Source organism: Oenanthe melanoleuca, chromosome 1A (assembly GCF_029582105.1).
Source record: "Oenanthe melanoleuca isolate GR-GAL-2019-014 chromosome 1A, OMel1.0, whole genome shotgun sequence".
Classification (NCBI taxonomy): Eukaryota; Metazoa; Chordata; class Aves; order Passeriformes; family Muscicapidae; genus Oenanthe; species Oenanthe melanoleuca.
Genome location: NC_079334.1, coordinates 32,767,306 through 32,793,001, shown reverse-complemented (window position 1 = coordinate 32,793,001; position 25,696 = coordinate 32,767,306). Strand labels below are relative to the sequence as shown.

At 40.1% G+C, this 25,696-nt stretch overlaps 1 protein-coding gene across 1 annotated transcript in view; it reads right to left on the bottom strand.

The window, feature by feature from the left end:
* The window catches only part of LIN7A (lin-7 homolog A, crumbs cell polarity complex component), a 45,771-nt gene extending 29,957 nt beyond the window's left edge, over positions 1 to 15,814 (bottom strand). The window contains exon 1 of the mRNA XM_056515384.1: positions 15,498 to 15,814. Within this exon, the coding sequence (XP_056371359.1) occupies positions 15,498 to 15,777 (280 nt within the window). The 5' untranslated portion in view covers positions 15,778 to 15,814. The remainder of the gene's footprint in view (positions 1 to 15,497) is intronic.
* Between the last annotated feature and the right edge of the window lie 9,882 nt (positions 15,815 to 25,696).

Genomic DNA, 25,696 nt, shown 5'->3' with positions numbered 1-25,696 from the left:
TTTGGCAGTGACTTGTGGGATATTGCTCACAGAAGAGAGAACAGTATATAAATTATAGAAAGAAAATGAGGTGCATGTTCAGGGCCAAAGCTGTTGGTTATGAGCTGATGCTCTGTCAGGAGCAAAATACAACACTTTGCACAAAACAGACTACTTTGAGCAGGCTTAAAATGTAAAAATATGACTGTATAAAATATGACCTCATGAAACAGGCTGTATTTCCTTCCCATTAATAACTTTGAAGGGGAAACTTTAGCACAGGTTAAAAAGTGAGATTTAGCAGTGCACAAGAGCTTAAGTGATGCACAGGCTTCTTCCTGATGGTTCTCTCAAGGTGGGCTCCAGCTAAAACTGGAGTAAGTGCTTGCTCAGAGAAGTGATATTATGACTAGCAATGAGTAGCACTTTAAAGTTACATTAAATAAAGCATGTAGCAGAGAATCTGCCTCTGTTGAAGTCAATTAGAGGGCACTGTCAAATGTTTGACAAATACTGCTAGAATAATTTCCTTGTCTCCAAGACACCTTTGATTATAAATCTAAATAGTTTTGCTTGTAAACGCTATCACCAAGGATTTGTTCTTAAATACCATTTTCTTATATACTTGTGAAAAGGCCAAATGGATGAAAACATGTATTTACATAGAAATTTGTTACAAAAATTACTAGAATTGTGTTAAAATTAGTTAAGTTCTATTTAAATGAAATACCCTTAGTTTTTATCTCTGTATATTTCCTTTGTTCTCTCTTGAAGCAAAGATACTTATTTTTGAAAAGGACTGTTTTGCCTACTCTCAAACATTTTCCAAAATATGAACTCCATCAACATGAAACTCGTGCTGATGTGGTTATCATTTCCCCCATTCATATCCCACAAATTGGTAGGAATTGATTGATGATGTAGGTAGAATCATTCCTTTGTATTCTATAATATGTACGTCTTAAAAGGAAAATGCACTTATTTGCTCCCCTTATTAAAGTCAACTCTGCACATTTTTAATTTTTTTTTTTCCATACATATGCACAATTCCTCTCTCTCCCACTCTGTTTAACATCCATTCCTCTTTTTTCTCTTCATCATCATGCTTGCCTACAGCCTTTCAGGAACTATACTCTTTCAGTGTGGTGGGTCATGTTTATCAGTAGAACATAGAGAAAGCAGGGGGCCGAGGGTAGGTGGAATGTATTTTATCAAGTGCACTCATCAGAAGAAAAGCATGACTCAGAAAAAAAAATCTTCATTTCAAGCGTTCTTTCTGTATTTTCATTTGAATGATGTTCCACTTGCACTGCTAGCAGGACACAAGCAGAAAATTACAATACAAACTCTTGGAGAAACCACTAGGACATATTAGTGGCAGGATACAGTACTGCTGTGGAACACTGTATACATCATGTACACATATATATACAGCTGAGTGCAGTTGAAAAAAGGTCATCTGGTCTTTGTCATTATCTCTTTGTTCTGTTATTTATGGTTTTCACTTGCTGGCTTTTGCTCAAGTGAACACTGTAGACTGATTTGTTTTATTTGGTATTTGGTTTAAAAAGCAAATGCTTTTTCTAATACAGCTTTTACAACTTGAAAGCAAATTACAAATCCTGGCTGGTCTGAACTTGGTGCTCTTTCACATTACCACTAAGATTGAGTAGATCAGGCTTCAGCACACTCTAAGCTGTCGAGGATGAGGTTTTACTTTGGTAAATATTGTGCAGGGTTTGTGTTTGTTTCAGTTTAGTCAGGTTGAAAATTATTGAGAAGAATGTAGCAAATTATTTTAACATGCTAAATGCATCCCATTTAATACTTGTGTGACTCTTGAAAAAGAAGGTATGTGGTGCATGTTTTATGCTGCAGAATTATCTACTTAGATGTGTCTAACTAACTTTCCTTTTTTGTGCTAGTCTATGAGAGAATTGGTCTGCCATCTTTATATAATCCTCTGACTTAAGAGACTATTAGGCAGTTAAACAGTAGCTGCAATGCTATATGGTATCAGTTTGGGTCAAACCACCAACACACAGAAACACAGTGTTCCTTTATTCTGGTAAGTACTCTAGAATTAAGTTGTTGGGTTGCTCCCAAAGCCAAAATATGGTGACCTCTTGTATTATCAAGGTATTAGAGGACAGGTTTCTCATCTTCTTGAGGTCTTCCTATGCCTCCTTCCCGTTAATTCTGGAGACTGTCACTGCATTAGTATGCTGGTTACTAGGAAAAGTAAATGTGCTGCATAAACACCAGCCTTTGATACCTCAATGAGGTAAAACATCACTACAAATTGACAGAAGGATACTCAGTAAGTATCTAAAATATTCACTAGCTTCACCACGGCATTACAGAATAATAATTCTGGAAATCTGCAAGCTCTGTTCTGTTGTGCCTGAAGACCTTTAATCAGGCTGAAGGTGAAGAATTTGCATGACATAACAGGTCCTTATAATTGCCAGAAGTTTTTACTCCTCTAATACTTGCATTCAGGTTTAGTTATTCCTTTAAGCTCATGAGAATACATTCCAGAATTCTTAATGTTATTCTGTCAACTTTTTATCATAATTCCACAGGCCTACACAGGATGCTTTATTATATTTAGCAATCTTCTCCAAACACTATCAAGTGACAGCAGGTAAGCAATGGTTGGAAAATCAAAATTCAGTGGTGATTAGCAAAGTTCATTCATAATTCATAGCCAACAGCAATAGTACATTGTATCAAAGTATTTAAGTGACTTCATGCTTTAAACACCAGCTTTGGAAAAATTTCAGTGTCTATGTCTGGAAAATGCTCTGTATTACTAAGAGTTCTGCTGTCAGCCACTGGTTTATACAACATGGTAACCCTTACTCTTACAATACCAGACTTTCCAATATGCTTCCATTCACCTCTCTGGTGCCTCACTATCAGCACAGTGCACTCCTAAATTCAGAGGTCCTTCCATTGACTTAATATATTTATTTAGTGTAATCTGGAGAGCTGAAATATGTTGAGGGAAAAAGCAGCCTTTTTTCTCATTTAAATTAATATGTTTGTCTTGCCCCAAATTTCATGCTAATCAGTAAGTGTAAAGATGTACTTCACCATGGTAAATCATACTCAATGTATAGGGAGCAATGAGCTAAACTGTAAGAAAACAGGAATATTATTTAACACTTCGTAGTATGCATCTGTAAGGTCTATTCAAATTAATAAGAAGAAGCAAGATTAAGCAAGAATAATACTACCAGTGCTTTCACACTGAAGTTTAGATTATATGGGTAACAGTTACAGGTTTAATGCATTGTCACTTTACAGTCCTGTGGTTAAACATTATTATGAATACATAAATAAAATAACAAAGAACAGCCCTACAGAGCTCTCATGACTCATCTTGTGGTGAGGATTTCAGCTGCCACACTTTTGACATAGACTTGGACAGCTCAGCGACTCACAGTCAATGAGGAAGAACAGACACTTTGAGGCTACAATTCATATGACCTACTTTACATGAAATGAATCATACTCTGGTGTGCCTTGTCCCTTTGTTGACTATAAATGAAGACTAGATGATTACCTCAGATGTGAATGCCTGCATCCTACATATCAGACACCTACATCAGTAGATATAGATACATCAGTAGATATAGATATCTGTCCAGATATATAGAGAAAGACTCATGCAAATTTATCTCTGTGCAGTCCAGGAGACATCGTACCTCAGAAGAGTTACATTTGACAAGAGAAGTGTCATTACAAGGCAGGCCAATGTGGTTTTGATTTAAAGCTTCTTAAAATGCCTTAACATAATTATTTTATGGAATAAATTATTTTTTTTTCTTCTTAATGATGAGAAAAATATCAGAAAATCATGAGCTATAATTGAAGATATGTCTGTCTCATTTTGCCTGATGTGAGATGACTGCCCTCAACAACATTAATGGTATATCCCAGTGAGTTTCTACATACATTCCCCCAATGCCTGGGGCAGGCTCATTTTCTCTGGCTACTCATCAGACCTTGTTTTAGTCTATATATTTGAGCCAAGCACAGATTCTGCTGGCTCTAGCTTCTCAGGCACACCACAGGCACCCAAGTTCTCTGCTTCAGTCCATGTTTCAGACATGGAGCCTGTGACCCAACTGTTGCACAACCTAAGGCAGTGTTATATACTATAAGTTTTTCCAGCAGCTTTGGCAGCAACACCTAAACAAGACAGGCTGGTTTGAGATGTCTGAGATGTTTTGCAAAATAACTTAGAGAAAGGACACAGTTTATTTGCAGGGGGAGCAGTGCCATCTGTGATCACAGAGAGCAAACTTGAGACCCCTCAACCCAGTATCCTCAACAACAAGAAAGCCATTCAGTGCTCTCTTCAGATCCTTCAGTCACTCTGGCTGCTTTGGGCAAACACTGAAATGATGACATTTCAGGTAAACTGCTCCTGAATATTCTGCTCAGGTCATTCAAACACAACATTCAAAAGGTTCCCGAAACTGAAAAAATACGCTGTGTTCTCTGAAACTTACAATGTCTACAACGTCTTAAGCAATCTTGCCCTGCTTCTTACTCTACTGAGTTTTGACTGGTGGTTTCTGTTCTTATCCTCAGCAAGGGATTTTTGTAGCCTTAACCTAGCATGAAGGCCAGCTGTGAGCACTGTATTTGCTTTACTTTGGTCAACCTTCTAAGCATATGCATTACATGTACATATATAGAACTAGTCCAATTTTTTTCTTGAAGCCTTCACATAACTACTGTAAGTCACAGGAGCATCTTTGCCAGCAATTTGAGACTTGATTTGCTTGTGCATGTGTGAGATTGATCTGTAGAGTACCTAGAGCTATTAAGGGTTCAACAGTTACTTAGAAAAAGTGTCATGGTACTGTCACATTTCCAGTGTTGATTTTTAAAGAAATAATAATGAATCATAGAAGAGTAAAGCAAAAATTAATGGATCATTTCAATAAGTTTCACTGACTTAATTCAAGGCCTGAAGTGCAATAACGCAATTAGAGTTTTCAAAGATGAACATTTAAAATTAACCTTAAATCCTAATAATTTTTAAACACTGATATAATTTTTCTTCTTCCAAATTATTAGTTTCATTGCAAGTTCTAAAGCAATCACGATGAGGAGGTGCATAAATATGAGTTTGAAAATTTTCACCAGAAGATTTTGCCAACTGTAAGAAAGATAAATTACAGCTACAACAACCCTTTACATTTGACAGCATTCACTGCTTTGTATAGAAGACACTGAACATAGCATTGCTGTAAAAACCAAATTATCCTTTAAGAGAAAAAATCAAAACATAAAGCTGAAAATGCAAAGAACAGAAGAGCACTGAAAACCATGGTATTTTCTAATGCAATACTTATAACAAAATCTTGGTATTTTTCCCTAAATTAGCTGTAGAGAAGAGGGAAAGGAAGGCAAAATTCCTTTTTAAAAGGTAAAATTTCTTCCCTTTGTATGTAGTTTTGACTTTATAAGGTTTCATCATACTTGCTCTTTGTGATCGTAATTATGATTTATAGTTAGTCACTCACTAATGAATACAATAGGTAAGGCATGATTTGGATCCTTTCTTTTTGACTAGGCACAGTTGGCTACAAATATGGTACAAAAAGACAACAGTTTTTTCAAAGTTTATTTTGTATTCAAACAAGTATGTATTATTTATATAAGAAATATACAAGCATTTATTATTTATTGTTTCTTGCAGAAAGCAGGGTATTCTGTAGTTTCTGGCTTTGTATCATTTAAATTCTCAATCTTTCTGAAAGCATTGACTTAAAAAATAGAGATCACAGATGTTAAAAGCCATTATTTACCTACATAGAACATATGAAATGATGTACTGTCTGACTTCTTGAAACTGTGAAATAAAAAAAAATCCTTTGAAGGAAAGATGTAACTTGCTGAGAATTTCAGTACGGTGAATACCGCTGGCCTTAATTCATGAATTTCCTACAAGTTGAACTATGTGAAAGCAAGAAAACGGCCTGCTGCCTTCTGCAGTGACAAACATCAGCTAAAGTAAAGCCTTGGTAACTTCACCAGCCTCTCTGTCTCTTGATCACATCACTTGATCTTGTAGGATGAGTTCTGCGTTGACAGACACAATGCTGGCATGAAACTCCTTTAAAAACTAAACAAAAGCACTCTGGACACTTCACTGGAATGGCAAATGTAATCACTTTGGAGGTTCTGATCCCAGATTAAAAGAAAAATAAAGGGTTGATACATTAACATAACCTGAGGACTTGGACATAATATTTACTTTTGTCTTTTAAACTTCAAATATATACAGGACAAAAATTCAAATCAGTGAAGGAATTGAAAATTTGACTAAGCTAGAAGCAGAAAACAAATTATTACAAGGAATAAGCTAGCCTGAAAACAGCAAAATAGAGAAAAACAACACACTTTTCTCTTAGCTAAAATCCATTCTCTTGCTCGCCTGCCTAAGCAAAATCAAGTATTTATACACACTATGTGAGCATCACGAAACAAAACTATTGGCCATATGGGCAACCTCATGCCTTTCCCACACAGCTACTTCCAGCGTGTGTTTTTAGTCTGCATCACAGAGATTTTTGTTGGCAGTGAAGAAGACAGGAAGAGGAGAAAAAAAAGGACCCAACAGGTGTCTCACAAAGGGAGGTAGGGTTAACTTAGGGATGCTAATTCTGCTTCACAACAGGCACTGTGTGTTGAGCCAAAGCAGTAACTCTCACTTTTTTCCTGCTTGTATGTCATTACCAGAGTCTCCCGCTGCCTCCCCTCAGTTCTTATCTCTCCAGCTAATCTTAGCCTTAAATCTCTTCATGTGATTACCAGAAAGATGAGAAAGATGGCTGTGGGCTACTGGCAAGTGTACACAGTGACAATACAAATTGTCACTTGAAGTCTAGAATCAGAATTTTATCTTCTATTTTTCTACATGATATGGGAGTCTAATGAGACAACAGTGAAAAGATGTAATTTTTGCAAAACAATGGGTGCAACACAATAATTACACACACGTTTGACACTTTATTTGCAGGTTTAGGTAATGAGAAGAGAGTTAATATTCTGTCTTAAATTTTTGTGGATTTAACAATACTACTTTTTGCAGACAGAATCTCTCTGGTACTTGGTTACGTTCTAGTCATTTCTCAGGAAAGAAAAAAAACCCTGTTCTTTCAAAGTGTGTAGGTGAAAACCAACAACAGCAAGAAGAAAGTGATATAAATAAAATCCTTTGTTAATAAATCCCTGCAAAACGAGGCAGTACAGATTAGCTGCTGGCAGATTTCAACAACCAAACACTGTTAGCTTTCAACTTTGAAACAAATATGATCTTCGAAGAAAGCTGTGACTGTTGAAATGCTGCAGCAAGTTACAAACAAAACCTTGGAACAGAAAACCCGTGTGAAACAGAGAGCTCACTGTCACCTTTGCTGTCCTACATGTTGAATGATCCCAAGAATTGAAACAGGAGTACTAGAACTCCTCTCAGGTTGCAGCTTGATTTTCCAAGGTGCCTACCTAAGGCATGAGGGGCACACACTTTCACATAGTTGTACCAGCAGGATGCAAAAGGTGATGCAGAGGAACTCCACAGCTATTACTATCACATTACAAGACTGTCAGTCTACAGAGGAGATCAGGCATACAACCACCTACTTTTCCAATGACTGCTTCATAGATTTGAAAGCCACCACGCCCTCTCAAGTTTCTCTGGTCTGTCTCTGTGTAACAAAGAACAGCTACACTATCTTTTTGCTACTGTGCTGATTCAGTAAGTACTGTTTCACAAAAAAACACAGCTGCCAAGTCTAGTGAAAAGTGAAGAGATGATGATATATCCATTTCTGAGGGCTAGGACTGCTGCTGATGGCCACAGTTATCCACCTAATCTGTTTCAAGTACATTCTTCCCCAATGCTTAACTGATTGTAGAGGAATTGATTCCTTAAGGTCTAGGAGATTTACTTTTTCAGAAGTCATGCTTGAAATAGAAAATAAAAGAGTTACTGGATGTGAAGAATTAGTGATTAAACATGGGCTTTTATCGAAAAGAACCAATAAAATGTAACTTGGTTCAGGAGAAATAAATTAAGAGCCTATTTTCTGCAAAACTCTTTCTTCTGTAATTATCCCTGTTTGAACGGAAACAAAATCAATGCTTTGATGCTGTGTGTATTCATGGATACTTCATTGATCCATCTTCTAAAAAATAAAGAAAAGTCATCCTCTGATCTCTTCTTAAGATATGGTATTCCAATCAAGGTTTTTTTTTATTTCTGTTTTCTAATCAAGATGTTTTAATATCTTTTTTCTTATAATTATTAGTAAAGTAGCAGTGGGGCAACAATACAATATGAGAAGCCATGTGCATTTCCTGGTAGCTTAGCTAAGCTGCATTTGAGAAATTTTACATTTATTTAACCACTCCCTTTTGGACCCTGGTAAAACAAGTTCTCAAATATGTACATACATCTCCCTCTTTATTTAACATCTCTAAGAGCCAAGCTTGTGGTTTATATACTCAGGGAAATATTTTTATTAAATGTAAATGTGTGTATATGTAAAAAATATGAATCAAATCTTCTCATCTGAATAGAGAATTAACAGTTGAATGTTTCTCATTCAGAGGCTGGCTCTTCAGTAAATGTCTCAAAAGAAGATTAAGCTGACTGAGATTAACTTTGAAAATGCCTGGATTTATACATACATGTACAGTTCACAGCACATTAGTAAATATTACTTTGAAAAATGTCAAAAATGCATCATGTAAAACAAATGTTTTGTGAGTCTGCCTTCAGACTAACAGATTCAGAGTTATGTGCTTCAAAACACTATCTGACTTAGCTTGGTCTCCTCCTAAATCCTTCCTTTTCATTATTTGCGCTTCTAACGAGTAACTGGAATTATTAGCTTTACTTAATTCATATTTCAAATTCTATTGCATTATCTTCAAGAACAGTATTATTTATTCAAATAACACAGGTCAGACAAAAAAAATTCTACTTATATTTTTGCACTTGCATGAGGGTCATCTATGTTAAGGAGAAATGGGTATATATGTGTGAACTCAAAGGACAAATAATCCTCTGCAAAAAGCTGATGACTTCACTTACTACATTTTTCAAAAAACTTTCCTTCTGGTAACATCATCAGAAGTTCAACTCAAGCAATAGGATGGAATTAAGAAAATTGTTTATTTACAATTACAAAAGATTAATATATTTTCTGAAGTTATGCAAATGTCTCTCAGACATCACTGTGAAACTGAAATATGTATGACCTAGCATAGGGATGCTATTTAGAAAATAAATTCTTCATTTCCAACATTATCTGTAAATAGACAGTACACATTTACATCATAGAAAATAGTATCCCTCATGCCTTCTAATCACTAATACTCTTGCTACATGTTGCAAATGGTGAATCCTGCAACCGTGCAGGCTCTTGTCATAATAGCAGGTGCTCTTAGAGGGGGCAAAAGCAGGATACACACAAGTTCATCATACTGTTTTCCTCTATGGAGGACAAATTCAGATAGACTAAAATGATTCATTCACTGCTACCATGTCTAAAGAACATTTTCATCCAGGGAGAGCAGGAAGAATTCAAGGTCCCTGCACTGCCATCGATTTCGAAGGTGCCTCACAAATCTGTCCTGACAGCACATCCATCTTCTGCATATTCTGCCTTCTTATTAGTTACATGTTTCTGAAGGAAATGCAACTGAGAATTTAGGGTTTTCCCCCTATACACTTCACAAAGGTGACTTAAAAGCTGCCATGAGTTTTGTAGATGTTTCCATCTGTCTGCATACAGGTGCAGCTCCCAATTTCCATGTCACCATGCATCACTCTGGGCTGAAGGGCAAGGCCCTACCTACAAGGGGAAGCCAAACCTAAAAGATGTGTTCCTATGGGTGTCCAGCTGTCTCAGGCATATCCCACCTTGCACAGAGCTGCCATGTGCCCCAGCACCTCTTCAGGTGAGGACTCTACAGAGACATTTAAACTGGACATGTGTATTAAATTTTAAACCCATGGTTTTTTACACTACTCATGAACATCACACATCTATTTGCTTCCATGACATGACAGAGGGTATTTGCTTCCACTCCAGCTCTAGAGTTCCAGGTGGCACAGCTGAACTACACACTGAACTAACCAATGCTTCAACTGCACACATCTTCATAAAGCGCCCCAGTCAACACCCACAAACCACTGTCTCAATCCACTTACCTTAATCCATCCTTTCAGAAAAAAGCATTTAAAAAAAAAAATCTAATAAATTGCAACATACTGATGTAAAAAACCACAAACATTTTGGCCTGAAACTAGAATTGTCACTTATTTTTCTGTCCCTACAAACAATAGACTTTTTCTTTTCTTGGAAGAATGAATTTGGTTATCTGTGTGTCCTCAGCTGGCACATCAAGAAGAGAAATGTTAGACTTGAATTGTGTGGCACTTGCAGAAAGATTTTTAAATTTTAGCATGCTAGGCTGAAGAGCAAGAGAAGACATCCCCATGACAGACAGGCAGTCAGGCAGGGAACAGCACATCACTTAGCACTGCTCCACAGGGCTTCACCCTGTGCAAAAGAGATCTGGCTTTATGCTGCTCCCCTGTCAAGGACTGTATTTCACACTTTATGAATCTGATTTTCTCTTCCTGATGAGTATGTTTTATTTTTTTCCCAAGATAATATACATTATAATAATATGTGCACAATCTAAAGCAACTTATGTTCAATACCATTTCTGTTTTATACATATATATAGGGACAGATGGGGAAAAAAATCCCCAATTATGTAGGCTATGTAGATGTAGTGAGAAGAAAAATAACAAGAGGAGATGAAGAGAAAAGGAGTACTCTAGCAAGTACCCATGTATATTAATGGTGAGATACCATCTACTACCACATCTGAAGTTTGTCTAACAGCTAATGGCTATTTCCAAGCCCATTGATATTCTTATTTATTGTCACTGAACATGCTGCTTTATAATCGATTTTCAGGAAGTTTTGGGACACCCACTCCACTGGAAAAATAATTGCTTGAATTGGTAAAAAACAACAGAACTCAGTTATGCATTCCAGCCAAACAGCAAGAAATCTTTCAATTTCCAAGGATGTATTTGAAATCAAAAGAAATTTGTTTGTCAATAGCCAATAGCTATGACCTTGTTGTGAAACTTCACAGCGATTAAAGTATCAGCACTGCATATTCAGTCCATTCAAATTTCTTCTTTTACCCTCAGTCACATAAAGAAGTGAAACCATCAGTGACATGAACAGCAACTATAAAGGGAAAAACATGGTAGGGTATGGATTATTAACAAAAGGCAGTTGAAAGTCCCTCTTCATATAGAAAGATATTCCCTTGTTCTTGATCAGGAAGTGGTCTTTGTATAGGCTAATTGTGTATCTTCAAAAACAAGAATGTGCCCTTTTAAAGCTGCCATTTTCACTATCCTATTCAGAGGAACTGGGACAGAAATTTTGCAGCAGCTTGAGAAAATACATGGTCAGTTTTCTTTTGAAGCAGATTTTCATCTTGCAAGGAAGAATACAAGCAAAATTTGAATTAAGATAAGGTTTATGAGAAATATGTCAGATATTTAGTCCAATAAAAAAGCTCAGATAGAGAGGAGCATCTATAATGCATAGCTAGAAAGATGCCTCCTTCAATTTACAGGCCTCCATATGACCACTCCTTAAATGTGCTCCAAGTGAAGCACAGAAATCTATCTATTCCCTTCTAACATATTTCCAGGAGGGTAATGGTACTTGTAGAAAATGCTTTCATCAGACTGTGCTAAAACAGTCTAAGTGATCCTACCCACAACAGGCTTGCTTTAATTTCTCATTGCTTAGAACGTGTACCTGCAGCACACAGGAACTCACAGGATATCTTCATATAACCTTAAGGAGGTTGGGGGAGATGACACTGCCCTTGGAGAAAAGCAGAACATTGCTGCTGGATCTGTGTGCAGCATTTGAGACAATGCAGGCTGGAGAGGTGCTGAGAGTCACCGGACAGCAGAAGAACTGAGGATTAGAGGAGGAAATTGGGTTTCCAGTGAAAATGAATAAAGATTAAGGGCAACACACAGAGCAATGGAGTTAACTGCACCAGGGCTTTGAGAAGAGCAAGGCAACAGAAGGCAGTGTATGAGGGAGACCTGGGGCTCTGGATAATAAAGGGAAAGGCAGCTACTGTTGGTCATGGGGTAGGGTGAAGCAATGGCTCTGTAGAAGACAAAGGACATTGAGAGGAGAGGCAAAGGCAGTAAGATATGATGAGAGGTTTGCCAATGCAAATAAACACTGGAAAATGCCAACTACCGGCAACCAGAATGGGCTGTCAGTGTCAACAAAACTCTTATTGAAAACATACCTGTGAAAGAAGTGGAAAGTAACTGTAAAGGTGTTTTTAAACATTTCTCTTTTGGGCTGAAGTGACCATTTTGGGGATTTTTAATGGAGGTAAATTAAGCTGGGAATGTACTTAAAAATCCATAACCTTTAATACAAAATAATAAGAAAAAAATCCCAAGTTTTTTTTTTTTTTTTTTTCTTGTCATTTCACTGAAGGCATTACTGTAGCTTTCCCTTAACCTGAAACAAAGTATAGCTCCCTATATCTTGAAGGTTTAAGCTTTGAACCTGCCTGGAAAATTCCACCAGTTAGCTCTGATGGACACCAGAGATTACTGATGGGATGCTATTGATTCAGGGTGTAAGATATTTGCAACAAAGGCAGGAAGGGAGCACTTTCTCAGACAGAAAACTCACTTGGCTGTTGGAAGATATCCAGCAGGCACCTTCCTCTCCCAAAGCTCCCAAATGCTGGGGCCAGCTTCCCCTAAGTGGTACCACTCCTTGCTACAGTGCCTTAGGTTTACTTCCTGAAACTGTTGCTGATTTCTTCCCCTCCTCCCAACAGAGAACCACGCACAGGTCAGGCAAAAGCCTTAGAGATTAAATTGTCAGTGATTAAAATTTCCATTATTTTGTGAACTTGTTCTACATATTAAAGAGCCCTAATGGAACTTGCACACATTTGTGCAGGTAGAAAGGCACATGATGATAGGAATTAAGGAAATTAATTCTTGTGCTTTGGACTGAAGTAATCTTCCAGAATATAATTGGCTTTCAATCATTCACACACACCATGCCCTTCACCTTTAAATGGTAATTCATTGTACCATACAGGTTTTGAATGCCATTTACATCAGGCTTTAAGAAAGCTCCCATCTATGTACTAGAATACAGTCAATATATTTTGTCCATGTCATAGCATAATTCAGATTTCTAATATATATATATATATATGTATGTATGTATGTATGTATGTATATCCTTATGATATTTTACTATGTCAATAGCCCACAACAAGGAGGATTGCAGAACACTTCCTGGACAGAGACCAAGCAGCAATTCCCCCAGAAACAGAAAGCTAACAATATCACCTCTTCTGAAATGGCCCCTATTTTCCTGCTGTGCTGAGCTCCCTGTGGGACATGGTGAAATGGATATGAAGGTACAAGACTTTTCAGGGCTATGCCTCGACCACAGCAGAGAAGTGCAAGGCATAGTGACAGTAAACATGGCTCATCTGCTTTAACCAAAACAACAAGAATCTATGAAATCTCACTATGTACAACTTTCCCTCTCCCATGACTGTGAAAGAAAGACTACAGAGCAGTCTAGGAAGCACTGGCTTGGTCTAGCTGCTTCTGGCGTTGCTTCAGCCCATTCTCTACAGTTGATGCAGCAGCATGTTACAAGTGATGAAGTGTATCCCTCTGATGAAATGGCCTTTTGCAAGCCAGGTGCACTGTTTAAGTCTATTTCCTCTATTAAGTCTATTTCTGTGTTTTTGTTTTGCACACCACATCCTATAATTCTGTGATGTTTTCTCTCACTCACACTAATACCAGCCACGGCAGACAACCAGGGAGACCGTAACACTGGCACGCCTGCCAAGTGGTTAGGCATATTCTGGACACAGACAACAGATGCTTATATTTAAATTAGGACTAATTTGCATTTCGTGTATTATGGAATTTTTAAAGGACAGTTCTACAGAAAAGGATGTATAATTCTGAAATAGTAATATTTCCTTTGAAAAGTCAGGTTTGCTAATGGATTGCCATCTGTTCAACCCTTTGCCAGAAAGTAGATTTGTCCTGCTTACTGAAAACAGTATTAGGGTGAAACTGTAGATTACACAGTGGATTTCTGAGCAGTTTAATTTAAAGTGCAGGCTAACACTTTGCTATTTCAGTAAAAATAACTTTAGCTTCTCCCTTTCTACTAATGCTGGAATCTAAGCCCAGTAAACTGTATTTGGAGTACTTTGTAGGCTGATTTGTTCTCAGCTAGGTTCTAGAAAAGGTGCCTAGCCCTTCTTTACAATTTTCAAACTGAGTTTGTGTTTCATTTGCATAGGATTCACAGAAAAAAAAAAATCTCCATCTTACTTCAACAACCCAACTTAATCCTTTGGGAAAAACGCCCAAACATTTAAAACACCAAGGCACTGGCCTCAATTACGCTTTCAAGAGTACAAGATTTATAGAGACCGGGAGCCTCTGCATGCAAGTGAGGAAGAAGGACACCTCGACAATTCAGAATGCCGTACTGGGAGCTGATGGAGCGACAGGAGCAAAGTTGCTCTCCCTAGTAACCCAGAGAAATCTATTGAGGTTTCTGGTGAACCGTGTTACGGGAACAACTGCACTGCAAGGGAGAGAGGCTCAATTTTTACAGCCTGGAGGCAAAAGTTGAATTGTAAACTTCAAGATTTCAGCACCCTCTTACGCTATGAGGTTACCGACACAGTCTCAAGGCTACCCAAACACCAACGCTCTCCCCACCCGGACCGAGAAGCTGTCTAGGGGAATACGCAGAACCGTTCTTCTGCGTGCGAATGGACAAGTTGCAGTCACGAATCCCTTCCCGCACACCCCCGCGCAAGCCCCCAAAAAGCCGCATTTTGCCGGCAAACGCCGCTCTCGCCGGGAGGTTCGGGCTCTCGGCTCGCTGCCGGAACGGCGCTGCCCCGCCACCGAGCATCCCCCGCCGAAACACCTGCGGGGGTGGCGACACGGGCCTCGGCGCCGAGCCGCGGCGGGGGGCGGCCACGGGGAGCCCCGCAGGGCGGGGACGGCGGAGCGCACCGCGGAGCGCCTCCGGAGCGGAGCGCCGACCGCGGAGCCGCGTCCCGCGCCTGCGGCAGCGCTGCGCTGCCGGCGCTGGGTACCTGCCCCATCCCGGCCCCTGCCCGCACAAAGTTTTATCTCCTCCGTTTCAGACCTTCTCCCGCCGCCCACCTGAGCCCCGCGGGGAGGCGCGTCCCCGCTGCCACAGCCGGCCCCGGGCACTGCGGGGCCGGAGCGCTGCCGCCGCGCTGGGGCTGCGGGGGCAGAGCCGGCGCTCGCCGCGGTGGCCCCGAGCAGGGCGGCCGGGGAGGCGCGGCCGGGGAGCGGCGGCAGCCGCGCTTACCTCTGTCCAGCGTGAGCGGCTGGACCGCGGTCAGTGTCGCCATGTCTGCGGCGGGGCTGGAGCCCGAGTGACGCGCGGCTCCAGCACCGGCGTGGAGCGCGGGGAAGGGCGGGGAGGAGGCTGGCAGGGAGAGGGGGCGGAGGAGGAGGGTGGCTCCGTGGGAGGAGGAGGCGAGCGGGGCGGAGAAGGTGCCCAGGGGTGGGCGGCTCATCGCGCACGGGCCGCCGCGATGCTGCGGGCGCAGGGCGGCCCGGCGCGGCCCGGCGCGGGCAGCGGGCATCGCTGCTGCGCTGCGGGAGCTGGGCCGGCCGGCGGCCCCCGCCTTCACCGCGCTGGCCTCGGACAGGGAGCGGGCGCCGCGGAGATCGCAGCAGCCGCGCTGCGCTCGGGGGGCGGCTCGCCGCCGGTCCCGCCGCCCCGGGGATGCCGCAGCCGCCGGCGGAGGAAGAGAGAGGGGCGAGGGCGGGAGCTGCGCAGCGCCGCGGGGCGGGGAGGACCGGCGGGGCCGGATCCGGCGGCCCGGCCTCGCCTGGCCGGGGGCGGTGGGCCGGGCCGGGCCTGGCAGCGGTGCGGGGAGCGCCCTGCCTGGGTGAGGCGGCCCGGCTCCGCAGGCTGCCTGCGGGGAAGGAAAATCCACGCGCGGAGCCGGGACAGGCGGCTCCTGGCGTTGTGCGGGGCTTTGGGTAAAGGGACATAGGATGTGGCCACCCTTTGGATGGACCGAGGCGTCGGCCTCTCCAGCCCAGCCATCGCCTCTTCTCTAAGTGCTGCGTGCGGCCGGCCATCCTTGGGAAGCCCAGCGCACACACCGGCTCTCCACCGCTGGGGCTGGTCACAGCGCCCACCTCTTGTGGGTCAGCTGCTGCTTGTGTGAGCAGGGAGGCCTCTGCTAAAGACTATCCACGAAGGTGGAATTTCACTGGAGTTCTGCTTTTGTCGGCAGCTTTCTGGTCGTCCACAAGAAGAGAAAGAAGGTGGTCAGCTGCCATCCAAGAAAGGTGTGACAGTGTGGCAGAGTTCCACTGAGTTTCTGCTGCCGTCTCTTTGGTGGACGATGGTGTAGAGAAATAAATGATTGAGTGAAGAATAGTGTCCTATTTAACTTTCCCTGTGTAGCACCTGTGCATCTTAGGCTCATTTGGAATGCTGGGATAAAGAGCATTCTTCTCATCCATTATTTTGTCTGTACCACAGAGGACTTGAAAGTACAGCAGTTTAAGGTTGCACGTGAATAGAAGTTTTCAGCTGCAAGGGTATTTAAGCACTAGTATAGAGAATTAGGGAAGCTGTGGAAAAATTGCCATTAAAAGTTTTCAGAGCAGATTAAAAATACATTTTGCTGTTTTAAAATTAGAGGAGTTAAATAATGTATATATGAACCACCCACTTCTGATAAACTGAATTCAATGAAAATTCATCTAATTAACAGTAAACATTAGCATATTTGGTTATTTGGCAAGAAAATGTTTCAATTAGCTAAAATACCAAAAGTTGAGAAATAGTTCCTGGCAAACAGTTTTTAAAATCAAAATTAACATCAGGATTGTTATTATGCAAATTTTATGTACTCGCATAGCAGCTGGGTTGACATAAAGTGTAATAGCTCCTCTTAAGTAGTCACGTTACTGTATATTAGATTCATAGTCCCAAATGGAGAAGAAATAAACATTTGGAGCTATAACAACCTAATGTGACAACATTCATGCAATTACAACATTTAGAAAAACTTTATTAAAGATGAAGAAGTGTGTTCAAATAAAATTAAGAGCAAGATGCCAAGTAAATTAGCCACGAAGTTGCTTTCCATATAGGACTTCATATAACCCTCAGACCTGCTTTCTTACTGTCTTGCAAACAGACATTTTGAAGCAAAATGCTGTCGTAACAGTAACTTCTCTACCAAAAAATTTGTAGCATTAATGCCAAGAGCAAGCTGCCTGTGGAAAACAATAAGGTCGTTCTGGGTTTATCTTTTATCTACTGCTGGTCAGATTTTGTGTGCTTCAAGGACTAATTGGCACTTGGATGAGAGACTTGAATAGAAGTTTGAGAGGCGCACAAAGAAGATGAAAAGCAGCATTTGCTGGAATTAAACTTTTTCTAATCAGCATAGCTGCATAGTTAGTTCCCAAGAATGTTAAAGACCTAGATGAGGAACACTTTAAGCAGCTGAACTTTTGCAGAAAATTGCAGAAGTCATACAGCTGAAATTAGGAACTGGAGAAAGGAGGTGGAATGAGGCAGTACTCTTGCTTTAGTAACTCCCAGGAGCAATGGAGGAGACGAATAGCATAGTTAGCAGTCAAAAAAAATGAGTACCAGCCAGCCTGTTGTCTGAGATTGTATATTTTTTTGGACAGAAACAACTGGTCTGACTCTCAGTCTTCTTGTTGTTTTCTTGGGCTGTATTGGAGCTTTTAATTCATTAGCACATGCTGTTTACTGAACCAATGAAATTAGGCTGAATTAACAGATTTTATATCTGCTACATGGACCATAAGCTAACACTTCTCTAACAGATAGACAGTGGTCAGGTGCCAGTGAATAACAAGGCTGTGGCTAATAAGGTGCCTGTAGACTTTGTGTGGCTAAATCTTTAAACTAAATTTAGCATTTTTTTCCAAATACCTAAAATGTGTTCATAAAGTCTTCCATGGCTTTGTTTTTAGATAATACAGATTTTATTATATAAAATAAAAAATTACCTGAAAGTGGGTAAACTGTGAAAGATGGTATCCAGAGAGGCTGAGAAGGGACCTAGGCAACCTGCTCTTGCTGTGATATTAGCCCGGCTTTAAGCAAGAGATTAGACTGGATATTTTTCAGATCCTTTTCAACATGAATTATTCTGTGGTTCTCTAATGAAGTCTCTAAACCACTAGTAAGAATTATCTGAATTGATGGGTTCAACTGTTAGATTTTAAAAAATAGTGTGTTTTAATGCTGCTGCAAGCAAGCGATAAAGAACGCAATGGTTACTTCAGGACTGGAGATTGTTTTTGGTAGGGATGTTCTTATGTAGCCCATTCAGTGTAAGTTCTTTTTGGGATGTTGCCAGAAGGACAACACAATCCTTGAATATATAAATGAAGAATGGAAACACAAACAGGGAAATTTCTTCTGTATGTAGCATCCATAAAGCAACTGACTGGAATTCTGTGTCCAAATGTGATGTTTGCCTTTCAAGACAGAAAATCAGTTTTCACATGAAGTTGAAGGACTTAAAACAAAGTTTATCAAAGACAAGGGATAAGAAGGAAATGAATCACTGTATGTAGGAAGAGGCATAATATTGGAGGGATTTAAAGTAATTAAATTTATAATCTTATGACAGAAGGTAGACCTCATGACTGGAAGTTTAACAAACACAACCTCTTGAGTAAGACTTGCTGTTCTAGCTATTAGGTAATATAGGGATCAATCACTTGTGATTGCTTGAAATCTTATGAAAAAGTCAGAGGTTTTTATAAATGGCTTGGTTTGATTTAACTTCTAAAAAAGAATACAATGGTGGCAGTATTCAGGAGGTTAGATGAGAGAATGATCTGTTACTTTCATGACTTTTATGACCCTTTGTCTTCCCTCAAGAAATGGTGCTACATGGGCCAGCGAATTATTTCTATGCAGCACAGTGCAATGCAGTGTGGAAAAACCCAGCGCCTCTGAATGCACTCAGTGGCTGCCAGAGTAGCACATCTAAGCTTTGCATGGGATAGTTCATAGAATCAAGCAATGATTTTGTGTTGTAAAGGACCTTAAAAACTAATATAGTTTGCACCCCACCTCCTTGGCCCTGCCATGGTGTGGGTCATCTTCCAGTAAAACAGGTTGCTTAAAGCCCCATCCACTCTAGTCTTGAACACTTCCGGGGATGGAGCATCCACGTTTCTGGGCAATTTTTTTCCAGTGTCTTAAATATCCTCATAGTGAAGAAATTTTTTCTAATATCTAGTCTAAATCTTCCCTCTTTCACTTTGTGCCTTGCACTTCATCACAACTGAAAGCAAAGAATTGCAGGGGTATTGTAATGTGTTGTGAATGCTCAGAAGACTGAGGATTTTTGTCATCATTCAGATTTGCTTTTTGAGTAGCATTTTTCATCTAAAGGGGAAAGAAACCTTCAATTAAAAAAAAAAAAAAAAAAATACACAGGTTATTTTCCATGCAGTTTCCATGGCAGAACTTGCTATTTGAGAAATTCGAAGGTTTAACAGCAGTTTGTTCATTGGGCAAAGAGCTGCACTGGTTACTCATAAGAAATGTGATTTAGTGCTTTCTGAGAACTATATGTGTTTCTCACAAGTACAGTTCATTTTGTCCCAGGAGAGCCGTGTCATCTCAAATAATATTCAGGTGAGGTGGATGCACAGCTACCATGGATGCACAGCTGTGTTTAGTTCAGTATTTTTCCACTGTATTACCCTGTACCACAGAACTGCATTTCCCTCCAGGACTCATTTTACATTCTAGTATTGTGTAATGGATTACTTTTTGTAGATTGTCCAATTACTGTTTTTTCCCAAACACTGAAATCAATTTCACCTTTTTTTCTTTCCAATTTTGCTAAAGATTTAATTGAAGTTGACAACAGGGAGAGCAGGGTCAAGCTTTGCCAAAATTCTCCTTGGGCTATATTGAAATTCAGGTGGAGGGTCTGCTCTGTCCGGTGAGTTTCCACCTATAATCTGTAGAATCCTAAGTGGATGTAGCCTCTTTAAAAAGAATTACTGCAAAAGCTAAGAAAAGCAAACCTGTTCTGGTAGGCCTAAGTTTGCTGTTGGGAAAAGTGGGTTGTGCCTTGGTGGGCACGGTCCCCCCTTTCTTTTAGGCAGGGAAGCAGTTTAAAAGCAGTTATAAATCAGACCTTCAATCTGTTACTACTTTTAGATACACATGAAATCTGAAACCTGAATCCCTTTTTTACTCTGACTTTACTTATTTTGTCTGCTTTAAGAATGAGATTATCACTTTGTCAGTACTGAGGACCTTTGAGAAAAGTGAAAATTATCCTTTGTGCAACCAGAGGCATCTTCAGTTAGTTTAATGCCAGTAAAATCTTCACCTGCAAGCACTCTACTTATAGTGGAAACATGCCCATAATGAATGAATTCACATAGGGTTTTTAGTTACTTGAACAACTGAACAAAAGTATTGATTTGCTGTCCTCATAGACCAGCATAATGAATTATCCACCTATGCTCTTTGTCCAGTCTATTAATATACATTCGAATAGAATTTTTGGACCATTGTGATTTCTTAACAAGAAGCTTTTGAATGGGAAAATCCCCAACTCTACAAATAAGTAGACTTGTCCAAAGAAATATGTTTGCTGATTCTATTTCACTGGGTTTCTTACTGTTTTCCTCAAAACCTTCTTATATGTGGACAACAGAGAAAGAATATGTGGTTGTGAAATAGACACTTACCTTTAAAAAATATAAAATTGAAGAACATGCAATTTTAAAACGTTTTAGAGTTATCAGTTATGAACTAATAGTGATTGTCAACTATGGAGGCATAAGAAAAAAACATAAGTGAAAGGACAAACCACACTTGCATAAAATTGCCACAGCTAATTAATTCTGGAGCATGAACAGTGCAACAGATAACATTATGTATCCTAGATATTATCTATCATATATCATATCTGTCTGTATTTCCTGAAACTTAGTCCTGCGTTAATTTTCATGGGAGATCAGTGACATTATGATATGCATATGAAAATGGGTGGGACCTTGATTGCAAGGAGTTATTGTAATTAACACTGATTTTAGTATACTCTGTAAGTACCTTTTTGAAGTCATAAAAATTAAAATATGATTAAGAAGCCCTTTTGGGATCTAGAGTGCATTTTCACATTTTAATTGGGAAGTGTAGGAAAGCAAGCTGCTTGCACAGATGATGTGTGTACAGCCCTATGAGTCAGGAGAGGTTTAGGTTGAATATCAGGGAAAAGATTTTCACCCAGAGAGCAGGAATAGGCACTAGAACAGGCTCCCCAGGGCAGTGGTCACAGCACCAAGCCTGACAGAGTTCAAAAAGTGTTTGGACAATGCTCTGGGGTACATGTGTGACTCTTGGGATGTCCTGTGCAGGGCCAGAGTTGGACTTGATGGTCCTCAGGGATCCCTTTCAACCCAGCATATTCTGTGATTCTACTTAAGTACATCTGGGCACCAGAATGTCAGGGTGATTGATTATTCCTGTTGAGAATATAACTTTCTTCAGAAGGAAGGAGTAACAAGGGGAAATATGGTTAAGTTTCCTTGGTCTGAGAAGTAGTTTGATGGACATGTCTGCACCTCCAATCAGCATCACTTCAGAGCTGATCTGTGTGATGCTGTGATCTCCTTGCTCACTGCAATGCAGTCATGCTCACTTGCCAAGTTACTCTATTTCCTTCATCTGCATCCCAGAGGCAAAAACAGCTCCAGGACCTGTGTGGGTTTTAGATGCATACAGATGCTGATAAGACTATGTGTAGTCCCAGTAAACCTGTTTGATAGAGGCAGTTTGAAGTCTTAGTTCCTGAGCTGGAGAGTCTGCAAAACTAGTCTGGCAAACACCTGGGCATACTCTATCTTTGCTGTCATTGCAGTTAATTAATGTGAGAACATGTGTCTGAGTCAGTTCAGAATCTAATTAAATGACATATACAATATTTTCTTCCTGGAAGGCCTTCAGGAAAGTATGTACAGATTTAAGGTTCTTGACTAATTTTTTTGACAACTTACTTTTGATATTCAGAACACTTCCTCTTGGCAGTATACTACAGTCTTGAAGAGGGATTTTTCACAAGGGTGTGTCATGATAGGACAAGGGAGAATGGCTTCAACCTGAAAGAAGGCAAGTTTAAAGTAGACATAAGGAAGAATTTCTTTACTGTGAAGGTAGTGTGCCACTGGCAGTGGTTGCCCAGAAAAGCTGTGGCTGCCCCATCCCTAGGAATGTTCAAGGCCAGGCTGGATGGGGCTTTGAGCAATCTGATCTAGTGGGAGGTGTCTCTGCCCATGGCAGGGGGCTGTGTGGGGTGGAACCAGATGAGATAGAGGTCCTTTCCAACCCATACCATTCCATAATTCTATGATTCTATACTAACAGTATTATCCAACACATGCTGTTGTTCATCTGCTCAGAGCCCTCAGATGACATCATTCTGGTAAATTTGCTCTTCATTCACATTCAAAGCCATCAACTTTGCTTTCAAGTTGACCCATGTTCTTTTCCAGGCCAGAGACTAAATTCTCAATTTTTTTCACTGTAATGACTGCAGCACTGTCAAACATTTATATCTAACTTTTTAAAGAAAAACTATTTGGAGAAATAGACAATTCTGTTGGGATTAACACCAGGTCATAGGGGTCCTTAGCATTGGTTTCTCCACAGCCACTGATGATGAACAAGGCTCATCTTAGCAGTGCTTTTGTCACATCAGCATCTGTCATCAAGCAATAAACCTCCACTTTTTCTCCAGGTCCGTTTTAGTGATGGTCTAGACTGTCTCACCTAGGCAGTGCTGCAATGAGCCTGTAAGTGCTTCACACTGAAGCTCTGTTTTATGGTCCCATCTCTCTGCTCTGGTACAAGAAAACACCTTTTCTTGCATGGCTTTGCCTTGCTGAGCAAATTCCCTTCAAGGACAGATAGTTAATTGTTCTTGGCAAACAGCCCTTGGAGGTAGTGGCTCTGAGCATAGTGACCACTGGGTAGTTGCCAGTTTGCTTCTGATAATTGATGTGAGGGTGTGGGACATAGCGACCAGCTCAGGTTTTTACTTTGTGATGTGTTCCCTGCAGAGGCACAGTAATGTGAGAGTATCCCCAACCAAGGCCTTTTGCTTTACCAGAGAGTGAGGTAGTAGGGTAAGGGGGAGAAGTCATCAGAAAAAAACCATGTCCTGGCTTGATTCTACTCAGCTTATTGTTTTGAGTCTAGTTTTGTCCTTTTATTTCATTAATACTTTTTTGCTGTTTGTTTGGATTTTTTGATTGCACATATATTATGCTAAGGTAATAAACGTAGCTAAAAAGTCAGTGAGGATACAGCGTTGATTTTATGGTAGGAGAATGGATCCTCACAATCCTCAACAGAATTAATCTGAGGAAAAGCAGAAGTACTGGTGATCTTTATTGTCAACTTTCTTTAAAGGGAAAATTTCATACACTGAGAGCAAGCCTTTCAAATCCTGCTCTTGTCAAGCACCTTTCCTGAAGTTACACCTGCATTTCACTTATCTTCACCAGTGCAATACATTTAGTTTTCCTATCCAGGATCCTCTCCAATAGATATACCCACTGAATTTTCTGGTAACTGCTGGTGGGTACTGGAGGTGCCCTGTTGAAATCATGTCAGGATAAGGTCCCATATACAATGACATGCAGCTGCAAGAATCCTGGACCAGCCTAATACTATTATCAATAGTATTAATGCTAAGGCCTATCACTACAGTTCCTCCTATTTTCTTGATAGCTGTTCTTTTTATCACTTGATATCTATGGGCTAGGAGAGACAGAAGGACTTGATAAGTCTGAGTGATCAGAATAAGTTTGAGTCCAGCAACTTTACCTCATGTCTCCAGATCCAGTTTGGCTGTGCCAGGTAGAGAATGACCCCTGATTTTCCCCACTGCTCTGAGTTACTAACCAGGATGGAGCATGAGACCTGTACAATGTCTGTCATTATAAAGACTGAAGTAAATTAGCTTTGCTGCTGCAAAGAGGACTCCATAAGGCTGAACATTTCTGTGTCACATCCTTCAGTGCTGTGTGTGAAACCTGTGTGGGCAGTCAAGCTTTGACTTGATTATGCATCACTAAGAAAATGTCAATGGATTTCAGATGGGGAGAACTGGCTATTGGAACACCAAACAGCTCAGAAACTCAGGAAGGACAATAGCAAGAGAAGGACCCAATGCTACTCTACTTAATGCCTGTGTTGGTATTTCTGATAAAAGGTAAAGGCTGTTTACATCCATAAATCTATTACCACGTATTCAGTTGAGTATTTTAGTGAATTTTGTGCTGTGAGACTGGCCTGCTAAGCGACTTTCTTAATATTAAGTGCAGAAAATGCTTTTAAACTGTGTTTCTATGGAATTCAACCCCTGAGAAATTAAGTCTAAAACTACTTTCAGTGATACATGCCAGAATTGAATCTTCATGTACAACAATTTAATTGCAGTGAGCCATGAAGGATATTTTGGGATCCAGTGCTGCCAGATACTGAGCTGTGCTAATTCTCTAGAAAGCTGAGTAGGGGAATGCCTCTGTGGAGAACTACTGGGCTTTTGAACTTGCATTATTCCAAGCTGTTCCTCCTGTTCCCACATAAAAAACAAATTCATGGAGTTCAGCAAAAGAAAATACAACAGCCATTATTTTCCAGTCTTGCTAAACAAAACAGCATTGTGGACAAGTGAAGAGGAACAGTTAGCCTTTATGCTGAGCATAGCAAGAACTATTTGAGACATAATTTATCAATTGCATTAATTAGTTTTCAGGGTTAATGTTATTATTCATGGATTAGATTATCATCCACAATGACAGAAGAACTAAAGAAATCCAAGAGACTAGGCAAAACAAAGATGTGCTTTGCCCATCAGTGGGTTGTTAAATATTTCAGTACAGACATGGTCAATACTCTAGGGCAAAGCAAAACTGCAAGTGTTGAGAATTTCCTGGATAAAGCTTCCATCACCAGCTGCTAGGCATTTTAAAGGCATTACTTCGTTATCCACTAACCACAAAACAAATTGTGGCTGGCACAGGAAGGCTTTCTAGCTTTGCATCACTGAGAATTCAAAAAAGAGAAAAATGATTGTTTTCTTCAGACCAAAATGAATGTTGTGGAGTGTGTTTAAGACAAGCTTCAATTATCAAAAAAATTGGAATTTAAATATTTCTACCAGTCCAATATCAGGAAACTTCAGGCATTAAATGATATTCAATAGGCATTTGATTTCATTCATATCAAACAACATAAACAAAGATGGGCACATTCCAGATTTTATATGTAGTGATTTAAAAGAGAAAGTGTTCCCACCCCCATTTTTATGAAGACAACTTTCCTAATATAGTGTAGTAATTTCAGGGAGTGGGATTATAAGTCAGCTAGAAAACTGGCCTTGTTGCTTAGATTTGGGCAGAATATAATTATTGCAAAGCTTTAGAGAACAGATGGCCAGAGATTTCAGAACTGAT